Source organism: Chionomys nivalis, chromosome 5 (assembly GCF_950005125.1).
Source record: "Chionomys nivalis chromosome 5, mChiNiv1.1, whole genome shotgun sequence".
Lineage (NCBI taxonomy): Eukaryota > Metazoa > Chordata > Mammalia > Rodentia > Cricetidae > Chionomys > Chionomys nivalis.
In genome coordinates, this window is record NC_080090.1 from 76,590,947 (window position 1) to 76,608,204 (window position 17,258).

A 17,258-nucleotide genomic window follows, 5' to 3' on the forward strand; every position below is an offset into this window, starting at 1 on the left:
ATGTTTATTTTTTCTTGGGTTTCAATGCACTGTCTAAAAACCAGGCTTAAATGAAGCTGAGAGCATAGGAGATTGGAGATGACCTTGTTTTATTTAAAAATAAAGCAAAAAAAAAAAGAAAAGAAAAATTAAAAACAAGAACTTTAAGCTTTTCTTTTTAAAAAGTTTTATTTATTATTTTTTTAGAATTTCATTTTACATCGCAACCACAGCTTTCCCTCCCATCCCTCCTCTCGCCTCCCCTCAACTCCCCGCCTCCCACCAGCCCACCCTCCCGTTCATTCCTCCCAATATGTAAGGGCTCCCATGAGGAGTCAATAACGTTTAGTACATGAAATTGGGGCAGGACCAAGCCCACCCTCCTGCATTAAGCCCGGGAATGGGCTCTTTAAGGCAAGAACCTACTGCGGTACTAGATAAATACCAATAAGGCATTTGAATGTTTGATGGGTTGATTGGAATTATTAGGTAACTGTGCTATTGTTAGGGATTGGAGAAAACTGCATTTCCTCACTTTGGGTGGCTGTTTTGGATAAGCAGAACTATAATTCTGCCGACTTAGTTTTTTGCTTTCCAGTTTTAGCAAGGCCACACACAAAACTCACAATAACTCAGACATGCAGGACAACGTCCTTTGTTTTAGCTACAGACAGCCCGATTTTAAAGGTTGGTGTGATATGATTATCTTTGGTGTCCGTTTGGTTGTTCCTGAGTCTGCTTGGCTGATAAAGCTGGTTCTACCCCTGTTGGAGTCTGGAAATGTTGCTTTCAGAGAAGAAGCATAGCAAGGTTATTTCACAGTGAGACAGACTGAAGACTGGACATTGATCCCAGATCTCCAACAGACCGCTGGCCCTGCCTCTATCCAGTTAGTTCTCTGATCTGCAGACATTGCAAAGGAAGCCTGGGCCTGGTGCAGCTACCACTCTGCTCTCTTTCCGGCCAAATATTTGACATGACCTGCGGTCTACCGGCCTCCCTTCTCTCATTCATTCCCAGCTGCCATAATGGTCCTTTTGCTGGGCTTCTCTCTTCCAATTCAGAGTCCACAACATAGAATACCAGAGATGGTGATTCCAAATTCTCAGCTGTGTGACCACTTGTCTGTCAAAGGCTGGGAAATGGCAACTTTGCTTCTCCTTCATGTGATTGTGAGCAGTGGTTGTTCACCTTATTTTACACTGCTCAGGGACAAAATTACAGTGACCACCTATCTTGGTTTGCCCAGGCCTGAGGTATTTCACTGGGTATTGGGCTTCACTATTAAAACCTGGGCACAGGATAGTAAGGCGACCGCAGTTTACAAGAACTTACATATTTTACAAAGGTTTTCGATAGGGAGGCACACACCAGACACAAAGAAAAGATGCAAGAGAAATGCTAATCTCCCTGATTTCACTAGTATGTACTATGTACATAGTAAACTACTGTAGCTTATTTGTAGGGACAATTTGTTTGTTTTTTTTTCATTTTTTATTTTTTTGTTGTTGTTGAAAAAAATTTCCGCCTCCTCCCTGTTTCCCATTTTCCTACTCCTTTCCCCCTCCCCCACTCCCCTCCCCCCACTCCATTCCCCCTCCTTCTCGAGACTGAAGAGCAGTCCAGATTCTCTGCCCTGCGGTGTGAGGAGCCACCCCTGCATACTCCATTACAAGATGGCGCCTGCATTCGGCAGCACCAACTGAAATTTCCATCCCTTGTTCTCTGCCTCTCCCGTGGCGTCATATGGGCTGACGAGCTGCAACCAGTCAGAGCGTGACACGTCGGAGGCGAGGACTATTAACCTATAAAAGGATTGGGCTTTGGTCCTCTGGGGTCTCCGCTCTGTAAGCTTATGCTCTCCCTCTCAAGACGCATTAAAGCTTTCTGCAGAAGGATCCTGTGTGTGCCGCGTCGTTCTTGCTGGCGAGACGGTTGCGCGGGACAACTGGTGCCGAAATCCCGGGAACCTCAACATCGTCAGCACCATCGGAGATCCCTTGGATTCAAGGAGGATTCAGAACTGCAGGTGGATACGCTCAGAGAGGTATGTCCTTTCTGGATTTTGGCTTGGACCTCTCGCTGCCTTAGGAAGATAGTGTTGAAGCCATAGTGATTGTCCTGGGAGTGCTACTATGCTCTGCTTTCACCGTTATGATTGTTAGGTGCGTTAAGTCCGACGTAGATAAGCGGCAGCACTCTGTTGCGTGCCTCAGTCTCTTGTAGATAAAAGAGCCGTACGCGGAGTTTACTTTCATTTTCTTCACACTTGTAAGACGGACGTAGATAAGCCGCGGGTGTCTGCTTGTTATCATGGGCTCCTCTCAGTCTATCGTTACAGCGCTAGAAACGGTGTTAAAGCAACGAGACATAAAAGTTGCCAATCGGACACTTAAAAATTTTGTCAAAGAAATTGATCGGGTGGCTCCCTGGTATGTTTGCTCCGGGTCCTTGACTCTTGCCTCATGGAATAAATTAGGTAAAGATCTTGATAAAAAACTGGCAGAAGGGGAATTGAGACAGGGGACAAGGGCCATTTGGAAACTTATTAAGAACTGTTTAGAGGATGAAGCCTGTCGGGCTGTTGTAGCGGAGGGACGAAATGTCCTTGAAGAAGTCCAGGATAGCATGTCAGAAACTGAGCGTAGTGAGAGGTTGGGCGCGCGCAAGAAAAAACCAGTCCCAATTAAGGAAAATGGCCCCCCCGGTGCGTCTAATGACAAGGGGGTGTATGCATCGGACCCTAGAGGTCCCTTGCCTGTTGTAAGAAAGAAAGGAAGTACTAGTCTATACCCTTTACAAGAGCTTGAAGCTTTAATTGCCGATAGCTCCGATGATTCTAAAAGTTCAGAAGAAGAAGACTTAGACCCTGAGGAAGAAGCTGAACTAGAGGAGGAAGAAGCCAGATATGAGGAGGAGAGGTATCATCCTGATGATCACTTGCGGAGTAAGAGAGAGCCCCGAAAGCGGCAGCCTTATGCAGCCTCCCCGCAGGTAGTCCCTTCAGCGCCCCCTCCTTATGAAATGCGCCGGAAGTCCTTCTCCTTCCTCCCGGAGAAAGTAAAAAGAAAACTACACCTTGCTTATCCTGTTTTTGAAGGCGCAGAGGGAGGATGGGTGCATGCACCCATAGAGTATAATCAACTTAAAGAATTGGCAGAGTCGGTCAGAAAATATGGAGTAACAGCCAACTTTACTCTAGCACAATTGGACAGGCTGGCCATGGCTGCCATGACCCCAGCTGACTGGCAGACGGTGGCGAAAGCATCGCTTGTCAGCATGGGCCAATATTTGGAATGGAAAGCTCTCTGGCATGAAGCTGCACAGGAGCAAGCCAGGGCCAATGCTATGGCTCTGACTCCGGAACAGCAACAATGGACGTTTGACCTCCTGACAGGTCAAGGGCGTTTTGCAGCTAATCAAACAGATTATCACTGGGGTGCATATCGGCAAATCGCTGATATGGCCATTAGGGCCTGGAAGGCACTCTCCAAAAAGGGGGAAGTGAATAATCAGCTCACTAAGATTATTCAAGGGACCCAGGAGCCTTTTTCAGATTTTGTGGCGCGAATGACAGAGGCAGCAGGGCGCATCTTTGGTGATCCTGAAATAGCCGCGCCTCTTACTGAACAGCTTATCTTTGAGAACGCCACTCAGGAATGTCGCGCGGCCATAGCCCCAAGAAAGAATAAAGGATTACAAGATTGGCTCAGGATTTGTAGAGAACTTGGTGGTCCCCTTACTAATGTAGGATTGGCTGCTGCCATTTTACAGTCTCAAAAGCGCCCCCTTAAAGGGCCTGACAAAAGAGTTTGCTTTAAATGTGGAAAGCCAGGGCATTTAAAAAAGGATTGTAGAGCATCAGAAAGAGAAAGGGCTCCACCTACCCTCTGTACCCGCTGTGGTAAGGGCTACCACAAAGCTGAGCTATGTCGCTCAGTAAGGGATATAAAGGGCAGAGTTCTCCCTCCTATGGAGACATTTGTGAATAAGAATCCAAAAAACGGGGCAGTGGGCCCTCGATCCCAGGGCCCACAAAAATATGGGAACAGGTTTATCAAGGCAACAGACGAGGCTCCCCCGGAAACGGAACAAGAGTGGACTTGTGCGCCTCCTCCGACTTCTTACTAATGCCCCAGATGGGGGTGCAGCCTGTCCCTGTTCAGATGCCTACACCATTGCCACAAGGGAGCGTAGGTCTCCTTTTAGGCCGAGGATCGCTCACCCTGCAGGGACTAATTGTCCATCCTGGTATAATTGATAATCAACATGTCCCTGAGATTCAAGTATTATGTTCCAGTCCTAATGGGGTTTTTTCTATTAGTAAAGGAGATAGAATAGCTCAGCTGCTGCTCCTCCCAGGTGATGCTCATCAGAAAACAGAAGACAGACAGATGGGATCCTCAGGCCAGGATTCAGCTTACTTAGTTGTTAGCCTCCAGGATAGGCCAAAGTTGTCCCTCTGGGTTAATGGTAAGCGTTTTGAAGGCATTTTGGACACCGGAGCGGACAAAAGCATAATTTCCTCCCATTGGTGGCCCAAATCTTGGCCAACTACTGAAGCGTCACATTCTTTACAAGGACTGGGATATAATGCTCACCCAACTATCAGCTCCTCGGTCCTTATTTGGAGGACCATGGAAGGACAGGAGGGACGGTTCACCCCGTATGTACTAGCCTTGCCTGTTAACTTATGGGGACGGGATGTTATGCAAGCCATGGGACTTACTTTATCTAATGAATATTCACCACAAGCAATCAATATTATGAGAAAGATAGGGTACGAGGTGGGAAAAGGACTAGGGCGCCTAGGACAAGGGCGGACAGAACCTGTGGCGCCTGACCCCAACCAAGGAAGACAGGGCCTGGGTTTTTCCTAGGCGCCACTGGGGCAGCACGACCCATACCATGGAAAACAGAGACCCCGGTGTGGGTTCCCCAGTGGCCACTGACCTCTGAAAAATTGAAGGCGGTAACCAGCCTTATTTCTGAACAGCTAGCCTTGGGACACATTGAACCATCAACCTCCCCTTGGAATACCCCGATTTTTGTCATCAAAAAGAAGTCAGGAAAATGGCGCTTGCTACATGATCTAAGAGCCATTAATGAACAAATGCACCCCCTAGGGGCTGTGCAGCGGGGGCTCCCGGTGCTTTCCACCTTGCCCAAAGATTGGAACTTAATTATATTAGACATCAAAGATTGTTTTTTCTCCATCCCTTTGTATCCTCCTGATAGACCACGTTTTGCATTTACTGTCCCCTCCATTAATCATATGGAACCTGATAAGAGATTCCAATGGAAGGTATTGCCCCAGGGCATGGCAAATAGTCCGACTATGTGTCAATTGTATGTACAAGAGGCCCTAAGGCCAATAAGAGAACAATTTCCAATGCTAATAGTTATTCACTATATGGATGATGTGCTTATATGTCATAAAGATCAAAAACTTCTTCAAGAAGCCTATCCTTTATTACTTAAGACCTTACAGTTTTGGGGCCTCCAAATTGCTACCGAAAAGGTCCAAGTTGCTAATTCTGGGCATTTTTTAGGTTCCTTAATTTTTCCAGATAAGATTCTTCCACAAAAACTTAAAATTTACAGAAATGATTTATGTACTTTAAATGATTTTCAAAGGCTGTTAGGAGATATTAATTGGCTTCGCCCATTTTTAAAGATTCCCTCTGCTGACCTAAAGCCCTTATTTGATATTTTAGAGGGAGATGCCCACATTACCTCCCCCAGATCTTTAACCCCTGCAGCCGAAGCTGCCCTCCTTTTAGTGGAAAGGGCCATTGAAGGGGCACAATTATGCCGTATAGATTCATCCCAACCCTTTTCCCTATGCGTGTTCAAAACAAGGAAGTTGCCCACTGCAGTGCTTTGGCAAAATGGGCCGCTTTTATGGGTCCATCCACATGCTTCCCCTCATAAAATAATTGATTGGTACCCTGCAGCCATAGCTCAAATTGCCCTTAAAGGCTTGAAGGCAGCTGTTGGCCATTTTGGCAAGCACCCCATTTCCATTATAGTTCCTTATAACTCCCACCAAGTACAAACATTGGCTGCCACTTCTGATGATTGGGCCATTTTGGTCACCACCTTTTTAGGAAAGATTGATAATCATTATCCTAAACATCCTTTGATACGATTTGCTGCGGAACACCCTATAGTTTTTCCCCGAGTGACTTCACCCACCCCATTGAAGGATGGGCTGGTGGTGTATACAGATGGTTCAAAGGGCGGTCTTGGAGCCTACGTTGTAGGCTCCAGGGTGTTTTCACGATCCTATACAGAGACCTCCCCTCAAATAGTGGAGTGCCTGGTGGTGTTGGAAGTTTTTCAAAAATTTTTGGGCCCTCTCAATATTGTTTCTGATTCCTTTTATGTAGTCAATGCTGTTAACTTGCTTGAAACTGCCGGGATTATAAAATCCACAAGCAAAGTGGCACTTCTTTTTCAAAAATTACAGGATTGTCTACTGCATAGGAAAGCTCCTTTTTTTATCACTCACATTAGGGCCCATTCGGGCCTCCCTGGACCAATGAGCCTTGGCAATGATTTGGCAGACAAAGCCACGCGACTGGCTGCAGCCGCATTTGCTTCACCCTTACAAGCTGCCAAGGCTTTTCATAATAACTTCCACGTCACCTCTGAGACTTTACGCAGGCGCTTCTCTTTAACCAGAAAAGAAGCCCGTGATATTGTTACCCAATGTCACAATTGCTGTCAGTTTCTTCCTATTCGTCATACAGGTATCAACCCCAGAGGAATTTTACCGCTACAGGTGTGGCAAATGGATGTTACTCATGTCCCCTCATTTGGAAAGTTACAATACGTTCATGTGTCAATAGACACCTGTTCTGGTGTTCTCCATGCAACGCCACTTACAGGGGAAAAAAACTTGCCATGTTATTCAACATTGCCTCGAGGCATGGAGTGCCTGGGGAAAGCCCAGATGCCTCAAGACTGATAATGGACCTGCTTATACTTCTCAAAAATTTAAACAATTTTGTGCACAGATGCAAGTCACACATGTTACAGGCTTGCCTTACAACCCTCAGGGACAAGGTATTATTGAGCGCGCACATCGTACGCTTAAATCTTATCTCATAAAACAAAAAGGGGGAATTGTACAGGACTTACCCCCAGTACCGAGGGTTGCTATTGCTGTAGCACTTTTTACTGTGAATTTTTTAAATTCGGATGAAAATGATCAAACCGCAGCACAGAGACATTGCTCGGACCCACAGCGGCCTAAGGAATTAGTAAAATGGAAAGATGTGCTGACTAATGAATGGAAAGGCCCGGATCCTATTTTAATAAGATCCAGGGGAGCTGTTTGTGTTTTTCCACAGGATGAAGAAAATCCCTTTTGGGTCCCTGAGAGACTCACCAGAACTGTCTTGGAGCAGGAAAATGAAACCGACCAGCAACATAAAGAAAAAGAACAGGGCGCTTCTTGTGATGCTGTTGATGATTAAGATTCTGGTAATTCAAGGAGAGCCACGTTGGGGAATAATGTCGACATTCCCATTGCCAATGCCGGTAATGTATAATGCACAAGTTTTCCCCCGATTTTTTGACACTAATAAAGAACTGGGACTTGCCTTTCTGCCCAAAGATGAACAAATTCAAGAACTTAAAGAAAACAGGACTATCTCCCTTAAAGGGAGCCTTTGCTTCCTGGTGAAAGAACAAAATAATAGTGATTCCTGTAACCAATCCTCAGCCTGGCTAAAAGAGGCTAGATGGGAATCTAACAGTAATATTGTAATCAATGCTACAGTCATCTATGGCAGATGGCACAATTGGGCTACGAACAAAAGCTCCCTGGCCTATGTGTTACTTCCATTCAGTATGAAAATTTTACCAGAGCAGCTAATTTGTCTATAAGTCTTTTGCAGTTCATTTTGCAGAACTGGACCGTTGAATTTGAACAGACGCTTCGCGAGTTGAGAGCCGCCATTGTCTAGATCAACTCTACCCGCCTTGATCTGTCCTTCATGGAGGGGCTGTCTTCCTAGATTTCCTCGACTGTTTCTTATTTCAAAGGATGGGTGGGGGTGGGGTTGTTTGGTGTGATTGTTTGCTGCAGAATGGTGTTTCTCCTCTGGCTGGTTTGCAGGCTCAGAACCCAAAACAAAAGAGACAAGGTGGTGATTGCACAGGCTCTTGTCGCCCTAGAACAGGGGGCCCCCCCTGACATCTGGCTAACTATGCTCAAGCAATAGGCTATTCGCTGGACAGCTCTTGCACACCCGGAACTTAGGTTCATTGCACAGGGTAGAGTGTCTGGCCTTTCATCCCAAGAGGGGTGTTGAGCGAAGCGCATCGCACAGAGAGTTGCTGCTATAACACCCTCTCTGAGAGACATGTTGTACTGCATAAGGGTTGCCTGCCTTAATCTCCCTTTCCCAGAAAAACGGCAGAGGACAGGTCGAGAGCATCTCGGGTCTCGATAAACCTAGGGATGACTTTCGTACAAGTCCTGTATGTTTGCTTGTGGGAAGTATGACCACTGTCTCTACCCTCAATAATCTGGGAAGCCTATTTGCCTTAATATATTAGAAAGGGGGAGATGTGAGGAGCCACCCCTGCATACTCCATTACAAGATGGCGCCTGCATTCGGCAGCACCAACTGAAATTTCCATCCCTTGTTCTCTGCCTCTCCCGTGGCGTCATATGGGCTGACGAGCTGCAACCAGTCAGAGCGTGACACGTCGGAGGCGAGGACTATTAACCTATAAAAGGATTGGGCTTTGGTCCTCTGGGGTCTCCGCTCTGTAAGCTTATGCTCTCCCTCTCAAGACGCATTAAAGCTTTCTGCAGAAGGATCCTGTGTGTGCCGCGTCGTTCTTGCTGGCGAGACGGTTGCGCGGGACACTGCGGGAAGTCCAAGGTCCTCCCTTCCTGTATGGACAATTTGTATGTGTGAACATCAGATATGCTGAGACGGGCTGGTAACCCTTTTTGTCAGTTCCTGTCTATTAACACTTAATTTAAATAGGAATATGTTTCTCTATGCATAGAACTTTATAATCAAGTTTTTGGACCTTGCCCATGATAATTGCTAAGGAATCTAAAGGAATATAATTTGTAAAAAGATTTGCTTCAAAATATTGTTTTACCGATGTTACAAGGTAGAAGACTTCATTTTTGTAGAACTCTCTGTGCCCATTTCAGGAGAAAATCTTTAGATAACTCAAGTGAAAAAAATGACCTGTTCAGAAGAATAGAGGTGTATGGAAACTATAGTTGGTCGACCTTACTGTTTTTAAGGTTAGAGCAAGCTTATCCTGTCCATGTGACACGGTAAGACTCAAGGTAAATTTATATGACCGCACAGTTGTAGGTCAGTTGGCCCTGGGATTTGACTCACTGAGATGGATTTCAGTAGAAATAGCTGTGTACATTTACATATTCATATGAATAAATGTCTTTATTAAACATCAACATTTGGAAAACTACATCCCTTAAAATGCTGCCAGATGGCAAAGAGTAAGCTTTCCAGAATCATCCATATCCGATTGGTGTTATTCTGTATGTCATAACTTCTCTATTCAGGAATGGAAGCAAGCCCTGTCTTCTCCCATGCTCAGCACTTCGCATGTGAGTTACTGTGAGCAAGCAGAGGACTCCTGCTTATTGATTAGCTCTCATACCCAGTGAACGTCCAGTCCACTAGCACCATACAAACAATACTTTTGAGTGACCGCTTTAGCTCTGAGGTCACACTTTCTTTCTCACTTGTAAATACACACCTCATTTTTCCCTCTGTAATATTCATATAAAGGAAATAGCCGAAGCAAGTGGAAACTGATGACCATCTTCATATTGTAATAATTCTTTGATGACTACTTGAAAAGTTATTTCTATTTTAGTACTCTGTTTAGCCTGTGCATGAATAGATTCTGTCCTACAGCAAAGGCTCAAATGTTAATGGAACTGGTATCTATTGATGGTAAATAATATTTTGTGATAAACAGAATAACCCCTACCTGATGGAACTTTTGCCACCATTCTCTCACATGGCAGAGGGAAAGGAAGGCGGCATCTGGAAAGGTTTGATCTCGAGATAGGAAGAGTTTCCTAGATCATCCAGATGAACCTCATCAGAAATATCCACACGTGTGAGATGAGGTAGAGTAACTTGCATCAGAGTGATGTCAGAGAGAGCTCACTGCACTTCTGGCTTTGAAGATGGAAAGCCGGAGAGACTGGAGGGGGCGAGAACACATTCCCGTGGCTTCTCCTAAAAGGTGTTGCTTTCCTGATTCCAGTTCTGTTGGACTCGTTAGTGGACTTTTGACCTCTAGACCAGTCACTCATTAAGTCTCTGTGGTGAACATAACACTTGCCGTGATCTGTTGGAATTGGGGGCTAGTAATACATACAGGCTTGTTCCTTGGCATCTATCCATATCTGCTATTTTCAAATGTCTATTTATATTTCTGCAAAAATTGCCATCAAAATCAGTCATGGTTTTACCTGTTTCATATCATTTAAAATTTTCCCATACTAAATCTTCCTCTATAACAGATCAAAACAGTTGTATCCTACAGTTGACATATTTAATATATACAATCCCATGGCACTCGCAGAATTATGAAGTTATCATCTCAATTAATTTTATGGCATTTTCACTGGAAAAAGAAACTTTGTAACCTCCTTCAAATCACTCCCAGTTCACCTTCCTAGCCCACGGCCACAGGCAGTGGCTTACCTGCTTGGCTGATGATGCAGTACCAGCACCCGACTAGTATTTGCTTACCTAGAAATCGCAGAAAACTGTACTTAAAATACTTCACTTTTGGAAATTGTTCCTTTTGTATGCTCATTTCAGAAATCAGATCAATACAACAGACACAATTAATACTCATAAAGGCAAACTAAGTAATTTTCACCATTTTAATTTACCCCTATGATTTTTTTACATGTGAATATACATGAACATGCACATGTATACTTATATGGGTATGTATATTTATGCTATTTTAAAATATATTTTATCTATTTTAGACACGTGTGTGCGCATGGGAGTGTGCGTGCATGTATATGTGTGTACACGTGTGTGTGCAACTGGTTCTAAGTAATCAAGAATTACTAGAATCTACCACTTCCTTGATTGCAAGTGGTAGGCCTAATGTCATTTTTAATGGATGGTTAGTATAAATATTTACTGTTGGCACTTGGTATACTATTATTTTTCTTAGAAATGATTTTTATTTTACAGATCTTAGTGACATTTTACTTTTTGATGCAATTGAAAAGTGAAATTTAGATATTTAGGGATATTTTAATCTGTGACTTTGGCTTCATATTGAAGAAACAATCATTAGAAACTGGAACTGATTCATACTGATTCAGAATGACCATAAAACATACCAATATATACAATATATGATGAAATTATGATGTAGTCTTAATTTATTTCTCTCTAAGCTGCTTTAGGGTTTGGGGGTTTTCTACTTGGTGGATTTTGTATGTTTTATTCCTGAATAATTGACAACTTGCTCATAATTTTTATATATACTAAATATGTTATCATTTTTCCAGTAATTTTTTTTGCTTTGCAGTTTTAAATTTTTTGGAACATGAACCTTTAAAATCTTATGTAGCGAAGTGTGTAAAATCTGATTTTAAGCATTCTTTAATTTTACCATAAACATATTCTTTCTTGGTTATATAGGGAGAACTTTTTTCTAAAATGTAAATAAAGATTCACCAATCTTTGCAACCTGTGTTCTAATTCTTATAGCTTACTATATTTGATGAGTATCTACTTAATTTTTCCAACATGATCAAATTATTTTCTATTCATTAATTTATGTGCCAATTTATGCTATAGTGTCATGGTGATATCTTTTATATAGAGGATTGAATTATAGATTTTTAGGTTGTTGTTATGTCTCTTTTCTTGAGTTAGTAGTATAACTATATTCAGAAATGATAATTCTAAGTGTTTATAGAAACTTAAAAGTATGTTAAATACTTATAAGCATAAATTTGGACATTCAAGAGCAGTATGTATGAAATTATGCTTATGATTTCATAAAGATTTTTGGTAGTATGCCATAATGCTGTTTTCTAATAAATTGTGACATCTGGTCTTTGCCAGAGAATATTATATCAGATATAACTGTATCTTAATCAGCATTTATTTATTTATTTTATTTATTTTTTTTTTCTGGATTTTCGAGACAGGGTTTCTCTGTAGCTTTTTTTGGTTCCTGTCCTAGAACTAGCTCTTGTAGACCAGGCTGGCCTCAAACTCACAGTGATCCTCCTGCCTCTGCCTCCCGAGTGCTGGGATTAAAGGCGTGCGCCACCACTGACCGGCTTCATCAGCTTTTAAAATTTTTTTTGTACCTTTTTAAAAGTAAAATCTCTGTTACTTACATGTTTGTAACATAAAAAAAATTTATAGATTATACTTTAACAATATAGAATCTTCCTTTTGGCATATATTTTTGCTTTGATTTTTTCCTACCACACCTATAGCTATGTTTTATATTGTTTTATCTCATATGTCTTTGATTTTTTGTTTTGATTTTTCTGTATATTTTGTTTTAAGTTGTTAGTGAATAGCACAGTTTATTTTTTATTGGATCATTGGATTTGTCTTTGAGAAGGAGTCTAATTTGTGTGAGTGTAACATCCAAACCAATACATTTGTCTTTTTTAAATCTTCTAAAAATATTTGATATCTTTTCTTTCTTTTTTTATTAATTAATTAATTTATTTAATTATTAAAGATTTCTGCCTCTTCCCCGCCACCACCTCCCATTCCCCCTCCTCCCCCAATCAAGTCTTTCTCCCTTCTCAGCCCAAAGAGCAAGCAGGTTTCCCTGCCCTGTGGGAGGTCCAAGGACCACCCACCTCCATCCAGGTCTATTAAGGTGAGCATCCAAACTACCTGGGCTCCCACAAAGCCATTACGTGCAATAGGATCAAGAACCCATTGCCATTGTTCTTCAGTTCTCAGTAGTCCTCATTGTCCGTTATGTTCAGCGAGACCGGTTTTGTCCCATGCTTTTTCAGACCCAGGCCAGCTGGCCTTGGTGAGTTCCCGATAGAACATCCCCATTGCCTCAGTGTGTGGGTGCACCCCTCGCGGTCCTGAGTTCCTTGCTCGTTCTCTCTCTCCTTCTGCTCCTCCTTTGGATCGTGAGACTTCAGTCCAGGGCTCCAATATTGGTCTCTGTCTCTGTCTTACACCTGTCAGAATGGCTAAAATCAAAAACACCAATGATAGCCTCTGCTGGAGAGGTTGTGGAGAAAGGGGCACTCTCATCCATTGCTGGTGGGAATGCAAACTTGTGCAACCACTTTGGAAAGCAGTGTGGCGGTTTCTCAGGAAAGTCGGGTTCAACCTACCTCTCGACCCAGCAATACCACTATTGGGAATATACCCAAGAGATGCCCTAACATACAACAAAAGTATATGCTCAACTATGTTCATAGCAGCATTGTTTGTAATAGCCAGAACCTGGAAACAACCTAGATGCCCTTCAATGGAAGAATGGATGAAGAAAGTATGGAATATATACATATTAGAGTACTACTCAGCAGTAAAAAACAATGACTTCTTGAATTTTGCATACAAATGGACGGAAATAGAAAACACTATCCTGAGTGAGTTAAGCCAGACCCAAAAAGAGGAACATGGGATGTACTCACTCATATTTGGTTTCTAGCCATAAATAAAGGACATTGAGACTATAATTCGTGATTCTAGAGAAGCTAAATAAGAAGGTGAACCCAAAGAAAAACATATAAGCATCCTCCTGAATATTAACCTTCATCAGGCGATGAAAGAAGACAGAGACAGAGACCAATATTGATATCTTTTCTTGAAGTAGAGAAAATCTTTTGAAATTTTATTTAATTTTTGTTTTATGTGGATGACTGTCTGCCTTAATGTATCTCGGTGTCCATGGAGGCCCAAAGAGGACATCAGGTTTTTAGGGACAAGAGTTACAGATGGTTGTGAACCACCATGTGGGTGCTGGGAATCGAATCTGGGTTCCTCTGGAAAAAACAACAACCTTTCGAATCTCATAGGGAAGGTTGTATTTTTGTTAATGATTAGTGAAGTACAAGTCAGTATATACCATAATACACCCTCAGTACATAAATCTCATATTCTGGGCAAAAGTCTTATCTGTGAGTTTATCAATTAAAGGATTTTGGTGCTGTTTTATTATTTTGTGTTTGACTTTGTGAGACAGGTCTGATGTAGCCAAGGTCTATGTGCCTAGCATTCATTGATCTTGAACTAATGATCTCCCTGTATCCACTGTCCAAGTGCTGGGGTTCCAAGTGTGCCCCAGTATGCCCAAGGAAAGACTGCACCTTTATGAACCCAACCCAGTTCTTTTCTCACCTCTGATGTCACAGGTATCTGTTTCACGTGTCTCTTCTTGGATTCCCTTCTCTTGCCTCTCTACTGTACTTTCTTATCCTTACTAGTTGGTACACATTAGGTAACAGTTTACAGAAACTTTATCTCAAGGAGCAGTTGACCACTTTCAGTATCCAGTACTTCCTGACATTTATTGACAGAAGGTATGGCGCCAGTTTTCATAGAAGTACCACCCTGAAGATCCTTTGAATTGTCTGACAAAGGACTGCATCTTGTCTCACAGCTGTGAGGGTGTAGATAGTGACTAGGGACTCGCTGCTTGTGATTGTCTTTCCAGCTTCTGAGACGAAGTTTCTGCAGACTCCAGCCACAGTGTGCTTACATTCTACTCCCATGGCCAAGTCATTAAGCACCTTTAAGGATCTTGTTCAGCATCCCCAATAATGGTATTTCACTGGGCAATTTCTAGCCATGATTTGGTTTAGACTGAGTCTTGACTTTCTTATGTAATCTGTATTCCTGAATGTCTGGCAGGGGAGAATCTCACATTTCCCCTTTCTTCCCTGTCCAACTGCTTTATATGTGGCTGTCAGGTTAATGTTCCTGAAGTTTATGATTTATTTTCCTGCAGGGCACAATCTCCAGTGTCACTCAGAAGCCTGCCTCCATTTGCTTTTAACATTTCCATATGATGCTTCTCTGCTATAACCAGCCTGGCCACCTTGGTGTGTGGAAATATCCCACAGTTTCCATCTCCACATCACTTCTCCTCTCTCCTGAAAGGTTTCCTCTTCTGTCCTTGTTCTTTGCTGAGTTGGTAAATCCTCTCTGCTCTTGAAAGATGTTTTCTTAGCTGTTCCTCTGTGTAAGCATCCCTGCTGCTGTGCTATGTGGCACTTCACTGCTTGTGATCCAACGGTCTCTTTGTTTTTGCATGAGAATCCTATTTCTTCAGGTATCCTTACCTGGTTCCTAATTTATCCCTGCCCAACCTTTCCATTAAATGCCTCAGATCTACAAACAAGTTATTATTTAATTGAAAATACAACTTTGAAATGTTGGCTCAACTCTGGTGGTCTATGTGACTTTGTAGATTTTATCCCTGTGCTTGGGAGGTGAGACAAATATTGAGAATTTACTTCCGTAAGGCATGACTTTTGCTTTTTGACAGATGTGTATCAAAATGCTAAAATGTTTGTCATCTTCTCCCTTACTTAATACTTCTGGTTACCTTTCTGCTTCTTAGGCCGACCAATCAGAAAACAGCAGCAGCCAAAGCAGTGCTGGGAAGTAGAATCTTTGTTGGTTTTCCCTTAGCGCCATCACAGTCTATCTTTTAGTTTTTAGGTTATCCTTTTATCTTAAGACTTGGATATTTAATTACATTTGTTTTATCAAAGCTGAAACTCTTACCTGGATATGATGAATGCATAACATTAAATGCTCATATTAATAGTTATGTTTCTTGTCTTGTTACTGATGGGAGTGGCCTAAATTTCTCTCTTCGATGAATACATTTCCTGTGAAGGTTTAGAGAGAAAAGCAAAATTTGCTGTGTTGCTGTTAGTGCTGTATGGCATTTTCAAGATAAGATTGAAGCAAATAAGTTGAGAAATCTTTTCTTAAACTCCTTTATTGGCAAATTGTTTTTATAAAAGTATAAAAACTACAATGTGTTCTTACACATTTACCAAATATATCAACTATAATTACTTTTCATACTGACTTACAAATAGGCCATGTACATTCCTTCCAGAAACTTTTTAAAGAACTGTTGAAAAATTATGATTTTGCTTTATTAATATTCCAATAATAGGTCAAGAGCAAGGCAATAAAGCTCTATTTAGTCTTATGTCTGAGGGTATTCTTTGCTGTAGTGATTGTCCTTGCTGTACATATTCAGATGTAAATTCTATAGAGTTAGATCTCAAGTTATTTGTCTCTGTGGTCCTCACTTGGTTCTGGCGTTTCTCAGTGTGGGTGGTGACTCCTATTAGGTTAGCCTCTGGTGTATGTGGTATTCTTCCCTGAGAAGGAGGGTTTTAGGTTTGGAGGCAGTGATCGAGAATGCGCCTTACATTTAATAAGATTGTAGAGACAGAAGCACTTTGGGTTTTATTCTGTTTTAACTGGGGACTCACCTTTATTTCATTACTTCTGTAATGAAAGGTAGCCAAAGATGTCATTTAGATTTGTCTTGAAATAGTGGTAGGACAATATGGTGGATGAAAAAGTTTTCAAGATGACATTACTCATGTGATATGGGGTATGAAATTAAGAATTTACACTGTCCCAGGAATTAAGAATTAACACTGAATCAACCATAGTGGCAGGGCAGTAGTAGGCCATGGCAGTGACTCTGACATTCCTGAGAGCAGGATTGGTAGGACTTGGACTCTCTAATGCACTTCCCATTTCTGACCTTAGATTTGGGGCCCAACATAGTCCAAAGTACCAGGGATTGAAGTTAGTCATCTTGACATGACCATTTAATTAGGTTAGACATGGAAATTTTTATTGCTCTTATCTGTCCTCTTATATAAAATGGAAATGCTAAAGGCATTGTCAGAATTTAATAATTATGCAAAGTGCCTTACATCATTTTTGTCTAAGATGGAAGACTTTAATCTTCATTACCATACCAATAGATTGCAATGTCCCTCAGTGTAATGGGAGGGTTTTATTTATCTGAATTGACCTTTTAGTTTATCTTTTTATTGTCACACATATAAACAGACAGTCTTCATTTTACTAGTCATAGGGATATTAGCAGATTCTTAAGGATAGGAGATCACCTACTCTGATGCCAGTTCAGATAAATTTGTTCCAGGGTCTCTTCTCTAATTGCCCAACTTCTTAATGTTTTTTTGGTTCATGTAAAGGACCATATCCAGGTTCTAAAATTATTCA

At 41.9% G+C, this 17,258-nt stretch overlaps 1 protein-coding gene across 1 annotated transcript; it reads left to right on the forward strand.

Moving 5' to 3' along the window:
• Positions 1-1,657: 1,657 nt before the first annotated feature.
• Positions 1,658-4,122, forward strand: LOC130875144 (igE-binding protein-like). Its single transcript, XM_057770850.1, has one exon. It carries the CDS (start codon positions 2,293-2,295, stop codon positions 4,108-4,110), a length of 1,818 nt encoding a protein of 605 aa, XP_057626833.1. The 5' UTR covers positions 1,658-2,292; the 3' UTR covers positions 4,111-4,122.
• Positions 4,123-17,258: the final 13,136 nt, after the last annotated feature.

Coding starts and splice junctions, on each gene's coding strand:
- LOC130875144 (XM_057770850.1), top strand. CDS start 2,293: ATGGGCTCCTCTCAGTCTATCGTTACAGCGCTAGAAACGGTGTTAAAG.